This window comes from Gymnodraco acuticeps, unplaced genomic scaffold (assembly GCF_902827175.1).
Source record: "Gymnodraco acuticeps unplaced genomic scaffold, fGymAcu1.1, whole genome shotgun sequence".
Classification (NCBI taxonomy): domain Eukaryota; kingdom Metazoa; phylum Chordata; class Actinopteri; order Perciformes; family Bathydraconidae; genus Gymnodraco; species Gymnodraco acuticeps.
In genome coordinates this window covers 957,552-973,400 of record NW_022991375.1, presented here as the reverse complement: position 1 = coordinate 973,400, position 15,849 = coordinate 957,552, and the positions used below count along the sequence as shown (strand labels likewise).

The 15,849-nt window shown below is 39.8% G+C and overlaps 3 protein-coding genes across 3 annotated transcripts; 1 reads left to right on the top strand and 2 right to left on the bottom strand.

The window, feature by feature from the left end:
- Positions 1–379: 379 nt before the first annotated feature.
- Positions 380–4,794, bottom strand: LOC117562867 (TOG array regulator of axonemal microtubules protein 2-like). The gene is made up of 7 exons (XM_034240806.1): positions 4,743–4,794; positions 2,928–3,441; positions 2,436–2,829; positions 2,239–2,347; positions 1,917–2,155; positions 1,663–1,821; positions 380–1,034 (listed from the first exon to the last, which is right to left on the bottom strand). Exons 2-7 carry the CDS (start codon positions 3,166–3,168, stop codon positions 908–910), a joined length of 1,269 nt encoding a protein of 422 aa, XP_034096697.1. The 5' UTR covers positions 3,169–3,441; positions 4,743–4,794; the 3' UTR covers positions 380–907.
- Positions 4,795–9,894: 5,100 nt separating this feature from the next.
- Positions 9,895–10,275, bottom strand: mrpl36 (mitochondrial ribosomal protein L36). The gene has a single exon (XM_034240822.1). It carries the CDS (start codon positions 10,273–10,275, stop codon positions 9,895–9,897), a length of 381 nt encoding a protein of 126 aa, XP_034096713.1.
- A 1,585-nt stretch (positions 10,276–11,860) lies between these two features.
- On the top strand, positions 11,861–13,482 carry ndufs6 (NADH:ubiquinone oxidoreductase subunit S6). Its single transcript, XM_034240748.1, has 4 exons — positions 11,861–12,048; positions 12,401–12,454; positions 12,877–12,999; positions 13,345–13,482. The coding sequence occupies exons 1-4, from the start codon at positions 11,905–11,907 to the stop codon at positions 13,411–13,413; spliced, it is 390 nt and encodes a 129-aa protein (XP_034096639.1). The 5' UTR covers positions 11,861–11,904; the 3' UTR covers positions 13,414–13,482.
- Positions 13,483–15,849: the final 2,367 nt, after the last annotated feature.

Genomic DNA, 15,849 nt, shown 5'->3' with positions numbered 1-15,849 from the left:
GTATGTTCAAGGCACATTTTAGTTAGCTTTTTTCCCTCACTGCCACAAATAAGTATTTCCAAAAAATATGAATCATCAAAAAGTGTCACTCCATCAGATCATTATAGGTGAAAATATGATCGTAAAATTAGTTTCATTGCGAATGTGGTTGAAGTAAAAGCGACAAAGAAAAACTGACTGCCATTGAAATTAAATGAGTAATGTGCAATATGTTGAACATCAATTCAGGTATATCATTCCCACCGAATAACAATACAAAAAACATTCATGGGTTTTACATTTATTTTGTATATTATATCATTTAAAATCTCAGATGAACCTAATCAGCATATCTTTGGGACTGTGGGAGTGACCAGACGACCTGGAGGAAACCCACACAGAAAGAGCTAGACACCAACAATGTTCCTTCTGTGAGGCCACAGAGCTAACCCCCGCACCACCATGCCAGCCTAAATTACACAGTGAACCGATGTCCTCCTTTCTTCCCGTCTCCTCTGTGGTGCAAAATCTCCTCCTGGGTTCCTTTGGCTTGCGTTTCTACGACAGCATCTCCTGCAAGCGGTCATTCGTAGGCATGGCCGTGGACCTCTTCTGGTGGGCAAGTCCCTGAGGCGTGATCTGTCCATGGTGCCTGTGCAGAAGAAAAATAAACGGAACAAGTACACACAAATACAAATAAAGACAGACAACAATTAATCAACTCTGCATATCTTTGGGACTATGGGAGGGAACCAGACCACCTGGAGTAAACCCACACTGGCATGGGGAGAACATGCAAACTCCACACAGAAAGACCCACCTGATCACCTGAAACCCTACTTTCTGTGAGCTGACAGAGCTAACCCCTGCAACCCCATGCCAGTCTACTTTTTGTTGTTGCCCCGATGTCTTCCCGTCGCCTCCGCTTCTACTGCCTCATCTTCTGCAGGATCTTCTGCAATGGGTGCCTGTCCTTCATTGGGATGATGTTATGCCACAGGACAGAGAACTCCTCCTGCCGGGAGAGTACCAGGAGCATGCTCTGTCCATGGAGCCTGTTCAGAAATAAACAATCCGCATTTAGCAATTTAGTGTCCAAACACAATGTTAGGAAAGGTTATGCAAATATGACAACGATTAAACAATTTAAAAGTCCTCTATTATACTGTTTTTCATTACTTTATTATAGGTCTCAGATATATACAAAACATGTCTCTGAAGTGTTTGGCTCCAAACACCAAACCGATCATTGCAGCATTACCCATAATCCCCTCTGTTTCAGACCTGTTTCAAAAGTGCTGATTCTCTGTCTGTTACTTTAGATGAAAATAAGGAGCCCCTCCCCACGCCCCTCTGAGAGAGATTTGGTTACAAAGAACACAATGGTGCTCTAGGAGGAGATTCAGGTGATAAGGTGTGTGTGTGTGTGGGGGGGGGGTTACCTTGTTTGGTGATTGGCTAATGGTTACACAAGCCAAAAAATCATTATGACATCATCAAGTGGCCAAAATCTGATCAGCTCATTTTCAGACAGGTTTAAATGGATCAGGACAAAAAGTGAGAGAATCTTTTTTTCTGAAGCTTTCAGATAGTCTTTACACATAGGGGACACTTGTTGATGTAGAAGAGACAGGAAAACGTGGATTTTGCATAATAGGTGACCTTTAAGACTTGGTAACTCACCTGACTTCTGATGCAGCGTCCACAGCCATCTTGCTGACGGCAATAAGGAGACGCTCTGAGATTATCTTCCCAGAGGCAAAGATCTCATCCTCTCCGATGATGTACAACAGCTGTTCTAGGTGCAATGCTGTGCACGCCCTCACTGCATGACAACGGTGGCTGAGAAAGGACAAAAACATGGGAATGTCAGAATGAACTATGCAACATTTCATGTACTTGAAACACTGCTACACCTCTTTGTAAATTCTCCCTACTTCGATCCTATGTTAAGGAGAACGTTCATAACTCTTCCAGGGCTGGATCCCTTCACCAGCACGTCCAGGGCGAGGTGAGCCTGCTGGAGGATGAAGGCGTTGGTCGTCTGTGCCAGCTTCAGCAGCAGGGCGCCTCCGGTCCGCTCCACCTCAGGGTCCATCATCTTCCCCAGGTAAGAGTGGAGATCTGCTAATGCGTCCATTGCAGCGCAGGCCACGACCGAGCGCAGGTTATTCACCTAGATGGTCAATAAGAAAGAGTCAATACTTCTGCATACGGGAACATGCAACAACAACAACACTATTAAAATAAATACATTACCTGTTCTGCAAGGACTATGCATACTTCATGCAGTTTAATCTTAGTTAGTAATTCCTGGTGGTTTTGTGCAATAGCTTGAATTGTTTTTAATCCCAAAAGCTTTTTCTTCCTATGAGTTGACAAAAATAAAGGCATTGGGACGGTTATGTCAGCTTGTTATAATCGATCTTAACACTCCTGCAGTGTTGTTGTCTTACCATTCATTTGAGCCAATATTTTGAAAAAAGCTGGACAGGCCCTCCTCAGGGTGGGCCAAAGGCTCCATATATTGTTGTGGGACAGCCCTTTGAGGGCTGAGTTTCGTCCCACGGTGAGGTCCTTTTCTGCTGGGAGGGGCTGCTTTTTTTGGAGGGACGGGAACCTTGGGTGCCTCTGCCTGGATGTGGGTACGAGGGGCTTTTTTTGGCGGGGGAGCTGCTGCTCGAGGTTTCAAAGTGGGTTTCCAAGCTTTACGTGCCACATACGAGGTCCTTCTGGGCGGTGGAGTTGGTGCAGGACTGTCGTCAACCATGAACTTTTTCATTGTTGCTGCAATTCTCTTGAAATTCTCTTGAGCTGTTCTGAGTATGCAACCGTCGGCTACCTCCTTGCCTGTTCAGATTAAAAGCAAATTGGTGATGTTTACTCACATTTCCCACTTCTCTACTGTCATTAAATGTCCTTTTAAGTTTCCATAAAGTCATACATACCCTCTTCACTGTGTTTCTTTTTCATCACTGGTAGACGAGATGGTCTCCTGATAGGACGACCTAAGTGTGGAATGATCCTCAGCTCATCAGGAGTGTGTGTGTCTATTGAGCTGAGGGAGTAGTCTGGGCTTGTGTTCCTGTTTTTGTTTGCCACTTTTGCCATTTTACAATGAAGTATTGCCACTTTACTGCCCATCAGCAGCTTTTTTTCGAAGAAGGGGTTGTCTTCCAACAACCTCATGTCCTCTGAAACGTGCCTGATTCTCCTTCCTGGCTGAGAGGATTCAGGTCTCCTTGGTTGAGAAGTTGGACGCTGAAGAAGGGTTCGGGTGTCAGGGGGCTGGAGGGACAATCCCAGTCTCTCCAGAACAGTGTCACTGCAGGTTTTCTGTGAGGCAAAGAGCCTCTCGGTACGCTGAACCTGTGCATCCCTCTTGGCTCTGTCAGCTTCCTTGATTTCCAGGATCCTGGACTGTATACTGGATCCATGTTGATTGATATACCTCTCTTCTGGCTGTATACAAAAACAAATACATATGTTTTTAAATGAATTGCTCATTGTTTTTTTCTGTAGTATGATTTGAATTCAAACACTCGAAAGAGATCTGTTTCATTTTGGAAAGTCAGCGTTTTTACATGATTTGACACAAGACACCAGAGATGTTCACAAGTCTTTTTTTGCAAGTCCAAGTCAAGTCTCAAGTCTTTGGTCACAAGTTCAAGTCAAGTCTCAAGTCTCTAAAAAATAAAAGTCTCATGTCTCTTCTGGTTGTAATAAGCCTTCTATTGTCTGCTGCTATCCAGTCTGTTAAGAATACTGCACAGCTATATCTAAGAAATTCAAAGCATGTACTGTATTATTATCACTCCTATATCTATTAGCATACAGTATCAGTACTGATTAGTTGTTTGTTATATGATCACTTTAAACAGGCTATTGCAATACAATATGAGGAAAAACATCACACTTTAGCTAAATGCAAACAACTTATAAGCAAAACACTTCAGAATCAGAATCACAAATACTTTATTAATCCCCCGCAGGGAAACTGTGTTAAAAGTACTTAAAAGTACTTAAAAGTAAACATTTGTTCTGTGCCATTTGCAACTAAAAAACTATTGCTGCAATATTATCTGAAATATACTGAACTGGTGATATTAAAACATGACCTGTTCCAAAAGAGATATCTACCATTAACACCATTTACCAGCCAAATGCTGGTAAATCATGCAAGTGGCTGGTACTGTATGTTGCACGCACCAGCCACAAATAACAATGGCAATCTATTGAGTGGCTGGTAACATTTCAACATTCACTAGGCTAGCCATTTGGCCAGTGGACAAAAATGTTAAAATTTGACCTCTGCAACCGTATTGTTTAATTACACTGGGTCTCTAATTACATCTTTTAAGTCTACTATAAATAAACATATTCCTCTATCCTCTCACTCAAACCCAGTGTAATGGTAACCTGATAAACCTGTAACATTAACGTTACGTGGTCAACAATAAACCTGTAACCTGCCTATAAACCGACAGATGTATTTATGTATGTAACTATGTATTTTTCTACGTTTAACGTTAGCCAGTAGATGGTGGCAGCGGAACGTAATGATTAACGTTACCGACCTTTTTTATGTCATGTCAAGAGTTGGATGTCAACGCCACTCAACGCAAACAAGTGTGACAAGCAAACATTCACTCATCTTTTCAAATATTCAGTTACAAAGCTAGTAGCAAGCTAAGTTAACATTACATAGCTGATGCTGAGCTAAACATGTTTGCTAACCGTCCATATGCGTTAATGTGACTGACCTCTCCGGGTGAGTTTTCAAGTGCCTGATGAAATTTGACGTTGTTGCACCAGCATCCTTGATTTTAATATTGCAGACTTTGCAGTGTGCGCTCCTTTTGTTGGTGCCGCCGGCGTTTTTGTTCGAAGTTTTTATAGTTGAACCTGCAAGCGGTACAGCTGCAGGTGTGCCGCCGGTCGCCATGGTGTTACCATGATGTTAATGTTAAAGGTGGGGTAGGTAAATTTGAGAAACCGGCTCGAGATACACTTCTTGTTATATTCCATGGAATGCTCTTAACATCCCGATAGCCGGCCCGGCTAAAGTAACTGGATGGCCTACCTGCCTGTCAGTCTCCATCGGGGCACAAACTTATCTCGTGCCCTCATTGGTCATGTGCGCGTTCGTGTGTGTTGGAGGAGGGGCTCTGTGAGGAAGTGGCAGATTTTCTCCGGTTGTGTATTTTCAAATTCTAGCGATCTCGAGCTGGTTTCTCACACTTACCTACCCCACCTTTAATACGCCAAAAATAGAAAACACAATGATTGTTCACGAGTCCCAAAACACGAGTCCAAGTCGAGTCTGAAGTCTTTTGAGCAGGAGTCCAAGTCAAGTCTGAAGTCTCTGTGTGTGCGACTTAAGTGCGACTCGAGTCCGAGTCACAGACTCGAGTCCCCATCTCTGCAAGACACTACTTGTTCATTGTGATGCTTGTTCAAAGAGAGACTGATCTGTCTATAAAAATAAGTGTCCAGGTCCTAACATCTTTCATTAAAGGAATGTATAAAAACAAGACATGTTTCCCGTTTAATTGAAAATCTGAATTGTCCAGAGAAATGTTTGTGTATTACATCTCATCGTTTTGAGGGATGATCCTCCTTTAAACCGGATTAACATGCTCAAATCTTCAATCAGCTTTGATTAAAAGCTAAAACAGTGCTGGTGAATGATACCTTAATACATTTTAGAATAGAAAAGTGTAAAACTTTCATTAGCCCCCCACCTTTCTATCTTCCAACAGGAAGGGGTTGAGTTGGTTACTTACATCATTCCCTACATCAAAGTTTTTCCTTGCGTGCCTACGGGACAGGAGAGATTTAAGTGTCCTGTAAAACGCCATTACTATCACAAAAACTCAACTTAATCGAAGGGACAAAACTGTGTTGTGTCTCTGAAGATGGTCAGTTTGTGTGTGAGTGAGCTGGTTAGGAATCTCTAGCTATGAAGGGGTTCTAATGTTCTTGAAGATTTGAACTATGGAACACTGTTGAATCACCATGACAACATAAAGCCAGTTATATGCATTATATTATCTTTCCTTGTTTCTTTAATGATTTGTATCCATTGTTTTTCAAAAGTCAACTATGACATATTTTTGTTCTTGGCACACTTCTTCCCATTTACAAACTCTGTTTTCTCCAAGCAACATTTCACGTGTTCACCACCCTACAGTTCAGCCATTCATCATCACCCTGCGTTTATATTAATCATGTTTCAATATCAAGGTCATGTTCCATATAAACGTCAGCATAATATGATCCAACATGGAGTAGGAGTTTTGATTGAGAAGGTTAGTTTGCAGGTGTGTCCTCAACTCTATTTTCAGGTTCAATGTGTTTTTACAACAAAAAACAATAATTCAAGTAAATATTGTGTTTTCTGGGACCAATTCAGATAAAAATAATTAAATTATAGCTTTATATAATATAATGCATTGTTATATATGTAGGCATCCCACATTATATTAAGTAGATTAAATATTTTTAACCTCAAACAGCAACAGAGTTTTTTTACTTCATGTATTCACATTTTACAAGTAGTCTATTACTGTCTGTCGGGAAATATTATGCACAAAAACACAAGTAAAAAACAGTGCGTAGTGATAGTAAAAAAAGAATCACATACAGTCTAATACAAATAATTGCTGAATAACTAAATAGAAAGACAATATATTTAAAAAAAAAAGGATGCTATCTCTTCTAGTCCTTGCATTATTTTACTTTAAATGTAATCCCCACACATTAATTCCCATATCAAACAACCCTCTTGCAAAAGGTGGTTTCTTATATACATACGGTACTGGGGATTTCCACCCTTTTCACTATTGTCTTCACTATCTCCTCCAACACATTTCTTTCTCGGAATTTTATTTGGTCACATTCCAAAATAAAACGTCTCCCATGGCCCTAAACCTCTTCTGTACACGTGCGGGGAAATACAAAAGTAATGACAATTAATTTGAAAAGTTTGAGTATGTGCATCTTTGTATAAAGTCTAAAATGCCCTAAATGTTGTTGAGCATGAATAATAAAAAATAATTGATGTGCTTAATCTTTAAAATAGGTTATCATTTGGGAAATGGAACATGTGCTTTATTCTCAAATAGTCTACACATTAAGCTTACAAGTCAAATCAAGTAGTGTAAGCGTGTCGTGTTTGAGCCTTTATTTTGAAGGCAAGGAAGACTTATTAAAACAAGATGCATGCAGGTCCCCAAGCACATGCACGTGTCACTTATGCAAGTAAAGGCCCGAAAAAAAACAATTGAATGATAAAATAAACCTGTTCAACTCATTAAATATACAACTATAAGGGGTTAAGACGGTATGGACTGACGGTGCACTGTTAACTCACAACTGTGTACTGACCTCGAACCCCATACATTGTGAGACCTGGGTAAACAAATATGATATCATCCTTTCTATGAAAACCACAAGTAGTAGGGTTGACATCTGGAATATTAAAATAATCTTCTAAGCCGTCACTGACAAACATGCACATACATATACACACATATACTGATACAAAACTGATGAAAAGAAGATTTTTGTGGAATGTGTGTTTTAGATGTTTGGGTTCAGTGAGATTTAGTTTGCACTTGAAGTATTGTGTCCTGCTGCTTCATCCACCAATGAACAGTGTCTTTTATTTTTAGATAACAGCAACTGTCCCATTTAAGCTGACTTTGTACTTTCTGGGAGCTGCAGATGGCCAATTTACATCGTACAATGTGGCTTATAACCAAAAATCGAAATGCTGATATTTGACGTTGTACACCTCTTTTAAAGACACCTAATAACATAAATCTAGCTGCTCACTGACCCGCAGTCGAGACCTAGTGTTTGTTCCCAAACACCTTTCAACCCTGTCAGGTTTCAATGCCTGTAGTTTGAACGTTACAGCCTTTCGATACCCTTGTGTGCATTGTGATTCCTCTTGTTTTTCAGTATTAATACAATGATAGAAAAGTAGGCTATACATTTTTGGAGTAACAACTTGTTTATCACCTCAAGAATATGTTAACCTAGAAGAAAATGTATCGTTTTTAGACACAATATTACAAAGATATGGGCAAAGACTATTTTATAGGGACCATAGAGTGATACCTTTAATATAAAAGGTATCACTTCATTAGAAAAAGGGAGTCAAATTGATGCCTTATGGCAGGTTGGACCTTTAAGTCTATGGTTGGATCCTGTATTTATAGCTCTTACCCAAACCCAAGACTTTGGCTCCCTCATGTGGAGGAATGATGAAAAGGAATCTGAAATAAAACAGGCTTTGTGATAATATATAAGACCCAAGTTAACCATGAAAGGCAAACAATAACAATTACATTAGATAATTAAAGCCAAATTGGCTATAATCGGATAAATGCTGTGAAATACGTTGCTATGTAACAAAAGTGCGTTTGTTTTAATTGTGTTTTCTTTACCATTTCATACTCTTGCAGTTTTTTTAAGTTGCTGACATGACACATAAAGAAGAATTATTTAATCTCACACTCAAAGAGCAAAACCTCAGCTCAAATCTCCAAAACTCTAAACACATGTTCAGCTCTGCACTCAATTTGCAATTCAACTTGGTACTTTTTGCAGAACACTGCACATATTAACTTTGTCCAAGATAGTCCTACTGTCACCAAAATCACACTGGTGTTTGCTGTCCCCCCCTAGTTTGTGCACACTAAAGCATGTTACTCTGGGCTCAGCAGGTGAGAAACTAAAGAGGGGCTTCCATATGAGGAGACCAGGCGTTGGTGCTGCCGGATTTGGCACCCCCACTATAACTATGTCCAAGGCGTACTGTCACCAAAATCACACTGGTGTTTGCTGTCCCCCTCTAGTTTGTGCACACAAACATGTTTTACTCTGGGCTCACAGGTGAGAAACTAAAGAGGGGCTTCCACATGTGGCAGACCAGTGATTGGTTCTGCCGGATTTGAAAACCTTAAGCTGCTGTATAGCTCAGTGGTTAAAGCAGCTAGGCCATATCTAAAATTCTAAGAGAAGTGGGTTTGAATGCCCAGCCTGGTAGAACATTTTGGGCTCTATTTTTGTTTTTAAATCTGTCTGGCCATAAAACATATTTGATAAAGATTAAGCAAATGCAATAAAGTTATTTGCAGCATAACGGTTGAAACTGTGTGACCGTCAGGTCAATGGATGCATGCTTCTTCTGCATGTGGATGAGGCGCTGTGGCCAGACCCAGCTGGGTGGCGAGATGCAGCCTTTTCTTTCCTGTTTTCTTTAAAAAAATATTTGTTGTATTTCTTTTTCCTCAAAGTTTTCCTTTCCATTTACTGTATTTGACATGTTTTTGCCTTGTATTTGAGGCATCATTTTTGTTTACACAACTGTAACTATGTGTTGTGCATGAATGTTGCACCAATAACAACAGTATATCTGTGTTCCTGCACATATTTTTGTAGACTTCAACAATCTTTATATGCAGAATTCTCTACATACAGAACACCATACAACATGTGTGTGCTTTAGATAGAGCACCACAGTGTGTAGTTGGTTGGATAAAGTGTCTTGTACTATGAATGAAGTGTTTGGTTTCGGTAAGTGTGTATGTAGTTTTGAGTGCAGTGCTTCATTTTGCAGTATATAGGAGGTGTTTTGCACTTTGTGTGTGGTTTTGTGAATTGTGTTAAGTGTTTTGAGAAAATAAGCCCTGCTTTCAAAAAACGTGTTTTAGCAATTGAAAAAAACTGTAATTTAATTAAACTTAAATTATACATAGCTATTTTAAAATGTACCAAAATGATAGAATATGATGGTTTACAGAAAGGGCGATAAAAGAGCTACACACAGTCTTTAGCCAAACAATTTATTTCACATCAGTTTTTCAAAATTCTCACAATCTTAAAGCAATTTTCTTTATCATGTTATGCCTGCCTCTGCTTGTGTCTCGGGTTAGTCTTGCAGAAAACAAACAAGCGCCCCCGCCGCCGTACAAAGAAACAGTCGTTGCAGCGCCTCCTCAGGGCAGACCTGGTTTTCATGCCTGCAGAGGGCTGGCTGCAGGGGAGATGCTGACACTGTCCCAACAGAGAGGATCCACACGGAGACGAGGAGCCGGATGAGCAGCACTGGATGGAGCTGACTCTGGTCGGCGACAGGAGGAGCGTGTGTGGAGCTGTGGAGAGGATGCAGAGACTTCTGTAGGCGCTTGCTGCTGGTGAAGAGAAGGTCAGATTTAACCGGCTCATCTGGGCCACCTGTCGGGTCAGGGAGGAAGCCAGGTGCTTCAAGAGGAGGGACGCCATGCTGTCAAATGCTGCAGAGAGAGACGGAGAAATCATCATATCGTTCATGTGCCATTACAGTTGCTAAACAAGACCTTGTGACATAACAAACATATTTTAAGTCTGGGAGTTGGTTAGTGTCATGTTGTGATGTGACTTAAGTGTTGCTTCTTTATTGTTTTCTAACTCTTATTTGAGAAAAATAAACAATAAATGCCCTTACTTGTTTTTCTTAGATGTGTCAAATATTGCATAACAGCAAGAAAAACAGTGTCAAAGACTACTGGCACGTGCCTTGAGTTTAGGTATCATCACTCCTCTCCTTGTACAGTTATTCATTTCCAGATTATAGAAATGGTGGAGTCCTACAAGTATTTGGGACATTTCCAAGACAACTAAATGACATTTGAGAGAAATACAAAACATTACAGAAGTGTTTCTTTCGTCTCGGGGAAATGAACATTTTAAGTTGACAGGATCCTAAAAACAAATGTTACCAATATCGATGTTCTGGTTTTAATATCAAAGGTGAACACATAGATTCATAGAATGTTCTTAATATGGTGGTCAATGTCTGCAGCAAAATCACTGGCACTGCAGAGAAAATAAGCAAGGCCTTGTTAAGGGGGCAGAATTAATATTAGAAAAAGAAAAAAAGCATTTTTAATTGTAGTCCCCTGGGTTATTGTTTATTGATTAATTGACACCCAAAGTAATAAGTGAGCCATTATCCTAGGGGTCAACTGTAGAGTCAATACTGCTCGAGTGGTGCAGGAATGAGTCCTCAAACCCGGGAATAACTTTAGCAATTTGGCCCATCCGAGTACCTGTCTTTAAGGTAGTTGGTGGTTTCCTAATTTAAGGGTGGCCGAATTAGAGTGTTTTGTTTGCAAAATAGTTGTTGTTGTTGTTATTGTAATATCCCATTGGCTAAAGTCACAACTCTGCACTCTGCTAATTCAGCTAACCCTTACCTTATACTGGTTAAACGTAGCCTTATTCTTAAAACAATGAGCAACTATCTACACATGGATCCTTGCATGGAGCTGTCTGACATACATACAAGTTTTAACAAATGTATACAGTAGTAGAGCCCGATGCTGGGCTAGCTATGCGACCATAATAAGCGACCTGCCAAGGAGAGCAGCATGTCAGGGTTTGACCTGCCATTGCAAAGAAAGATATAAAAACGGCACACGCGTTAGTCCCCGACATGACACAGTCTTATTCCACAATTAAATAACGTAAACAAACCTTTCAGGGATCCCTTTGTTGTTTAAAATGTGCTTTAAGTCTCTAAATGTTGGGTTTATATCGCCAGAGTTTGACCGTAATGCTGCTCTTGCTTGTGAGGATACAGCTACTTCCGTTTTGTGGTTTAATTTTCTAAACTGATGCCCTCAGTTTGGCCTCTCGGACAATTTGATTGTCTGACTTTGGTGAAACCTTGCTTTACTGTCCAAATTAAACATGCATAATGTCTTTGTTTTTTAACTTTTACAACATGTAGCTGAATAATGAGTCAATTTAAAGGCTTGTTTTAGGTGTTACACATAAGTGTCTTGAGCCTGGCAAGCAAATCTCAGGGCACGGTCGATCCAATAGCAGTGTTTTCTGCAGTGCAGCTTGGGAAACCAGTCAGTTGTAAACATGGCGGCCGCAATGGGGAGAGTTCTGTCCTTCACTAGAAATGCTAAGGTGGTTGTTTCACATTTGAGGCTTTCTGCTGTCCCTGTTCATCGCTACAGCGTCGAGGTTGCCACTACCGGCGAGGCCATTACTCACACGGGACAGGTAAGCTTAAATCATATTCGTATGTATCGCTTTCACTTGGTGTCCCTACGTTAGCTTAGCATTGTGTCAATGTTAGCTAACGTTAATTCCATTATCGGACAGCACTTCGTATTGACCCTTAACGTTTTCCTTAACATTTTTAAATTGGCCTTTGTTTGTTAGAAAACATATACACAGTGATTCAACATATGTTCGTGTTTTAATGACAGCGTAGGCAATGACACCTTGTCTCAGCTAGCAAAACATAGAGTAAGAAAACGAACCCCCCCCCATATCTAGAGCTAAATATAAGATATGAAACATGATGTGCCGCTGTTGTCTTCTTCTCTAATGTTTAGTGTTTTTCTCTCAGGTGTTTGATGAAAAGGATCCCAGGAGGGCAAGATTCGTTGGCAGGCAGAAAGAGGTAAGAGAAGCAATGAAAAACAAACTTAAAAAATATGTATATTCGCTATAATGACAAGAAACAACGAGCCTGTCAATGTGCCCCACTGCTGGTGTGTGCACCTGTGATACATCCTCACATGTGCACACTTTTGTATGGTATCTTACATTATATAAATATTGTCAAACAATAGCATCCTGTTCTTGAGTCCATTACTGCTCCTCATTTCACCATACAATGCTCAAACGACTGCTACAAAAGAAAGTTCAGCACATAAAGGTAAACACAATATACAAGTTTACTCTATTAAAACTATGTGCACACAACACAATAAGTATATGGTGTGCACAGAGGATAATAATCATAATCAGAGCATTATACTTTCTCCGTTTCCTGTTTTTTATTAAGCCAATAATGACAAAAATCACATTCTTTGGGTCTAGGTGAATGCAAACTTTGCCATCAAGTTGGTGGCGGAGGAGCCAGTGACTGAAGTTGAGGCCAGAGTGGTGTCATGTGATGGAGGTGGAGGAGCCCTGGGCCATCCCAAAGTCTACATCAACCTGGTAAGAGCCTGCTACTTATATCATGAAATGATTTAAAGTGGTCCAATTGTCCATTTTGACAAAACATGATAAGTTGTACCGGTGCATTTTATCAGAAATGATATGTCATGGTGGCTATTTATTGTTAGTTAACCAACAATCAATACTTGGTTTCTGTGGATCAGATTGAAGGGTTCAATGTAGCTAAAGTGCACTTGTATTTATTAAATAGGGATACTTGATCTAGTCCAATAATTGACAGACACAATATTTAGTGAGATGGCAGGGTTACAGTGAAGTGCAGGAACCCAGTGATTTAGCAAATGTCCCAATTTATAACTATCATGTTTGTCTCTCTTTCTCCAGGATAAAGACACAAAAGTGGGCACATGTGGCTACTGTGGATTACAATTCAAGCATAAGCATCATCACTGAAACATGTCCTCAGCTTTGCTTCTCTGTTTAAATTGCCATATTGGTTAATAAATGATATGTTGTACGTGTGTCTGTCTGAGAGTGGATTCTTTTTCATCATGAAATCAATGCTGTATGTGCACCATGCGTCCGTTGAAAAAGGTGATACAAATATGTCTTTAAGGGGTTTCTTTTTTGACTTGATGTCCCCAATTCCATTGGGCAGGCTGTGCAGTGAGGCATTCTGGGATACTGAGTTAGTTATCTATGTAACCCTTCTCTTGCGTTTCGGGTCAAAAGTAACCGAGTGACTTTGTTTTTTATCATAAATATTGTGTTTTTCATCCAATTGCCTCAAGACCTTATGTTATCCTCCACACTAGGCCTCTGAACATATACAATTGATGATCACCACTTGCATTGATTTTTTTGTGATGTATTCAACAGTGAAACACCCATGATGTTTTCGGTCAGAATTGACCGCCATAGGAAAATGAATGGGTAGGTATTATGTTCATCCTGCAGATGGAAAACACACACACACACACACACACACACACACACACACACACACGCTTATGTCCCCCCACACCTTCCAGACAAAACAATTTACTCGAAGTTACGGGAACTTCTCACTTTCTCTCGCTGTATCATACACTGTAAAACCTGACAAGTTAATAGAACTCAAACGTTTTTTTGAAACTGATTACATCGACATTTTTGAGTACCATAACTTAAATGTTTTAAGTTCAAGTATAATCTTATCAATTGAGTTCTATTTACTAGTAATTTTTAAGTGACAAACATATTGTTTTAAGTTAAAGAAACATGGATATATTAAGTTATTTAAACTAATAATTTTTGTTAACACTGTACATATAAAGATCAAGTATCTTTAACTTAAACATTTTCATATCTCTTCAACTAGCTATTTTGTTAGCACAGTAGATATGAAAATCAGGTAGATTTAACTTAAATATTTGTATTATCTCTAAACCCCAATATGCATTTTTTTTTTTTTCAATTGAGTAGTACTCAAAACGGAATGTCGAATACTTAAAACGTTTGTTGAAACCGATTACATCGAACATTTTAGTTAACTGTAACTCAAAATCCCCAAGTTAACATTTTGACTAAACATTAAAAAGCACTTTAAAACTGACAATTTAAATGCAAATTACTGTTTTATTAAGTGACACACACTTTACCAAACAATATATATAAATTATAGCAAATAACTAACTTTTAAATACAAAATAAATTAAAGAGTGCTAAGGCCTTGACAAATATCCAGATTTTTTTTTTTTTAAAGTATAAAATAATGTATGGGAAACAGTCCTTCAACTTGAAGCTGAACAGTAACACATTTTTCAATGAACAGATTTAAAGTGCAGGATGTAAACCGAGAACATTGTGTGTGTGTGTAGAATATGTATTGTAAGGTATCAACATTTATGTGAAAATGTTTTCCATCCTTTTTTAACATTTACAAACAAACTTGAACAGTAACACATATTACCATGCATAGAGCAGATTTAAAGAGTGTGTGTGTGTGGGGCACAACGCCAGCGAGTGTGGTATGTGTGTGTGGGGCACAACGCCAGCGTCCAGCCACAAAGGAGTGTGGTGTGTGTGTGTGTGGGGCACAATGCCAGCGTCCAGCCACAAGGGAGTGTGGTGTGTGTGTGTGGGCACAATGCCAGCGTCCAGCCACAAGGGAGTGTGTGTATGTGTGTGTGGGGCACAACGCCAGCATCCAGCCACAAGGGAGTGTGGTGTGTGTGGGGCACAATGCCAGCGTCCAGCCACAAGGGAGTGTGTGTGTGTTATATTGTGTGATGACTACAATGTGAGAAGCTCATTTTTTAGGCTCAATACCCTGGGCCTCATGTTCCCCTCATCCAGGCCCATCAATACTTTCTGGATGAAGTCGAAAGTGTTTGCCAACTCTTTTGGGTAACTCAGATGGAGGGCATAGATCAGTGCGAAAAGATGGATGAATGCCTCAGCCAGTGTGGGGAGTTCCATAACTTTGTCCCCCTCTATGACAACAGCGATCTTCTCTGGGCAGAAGAGCGTGGCATTTGTTGACCTGGCACTGATCTGGAGAAGTCCGACCGCGACGTCATCTATTTCTGGATCCTCAGACTGCTCCACCTGATGACAAGAACAGATACACGTTACCTATTACCCCAAATTGCCTTAGCTATCTCAGAAATATGTTTGCTGAAAAATACATCAGTGACATATCACATCAAATAACCTAATGTTTTGTGCATAACGTGGGTTTAAGGAAACGCCTATTCGCATTGCACCAGAAACTTCAGCCTCTGAAATAACCAATTAGTTGACATAAATTCTTTCTACAGAAAAAACATGTATAATCTTCATAAGGGTAGGATTTATTTTATCACTGTATTAGACTGTTACTATTAGCTAGTTGTACCTAATAAACTG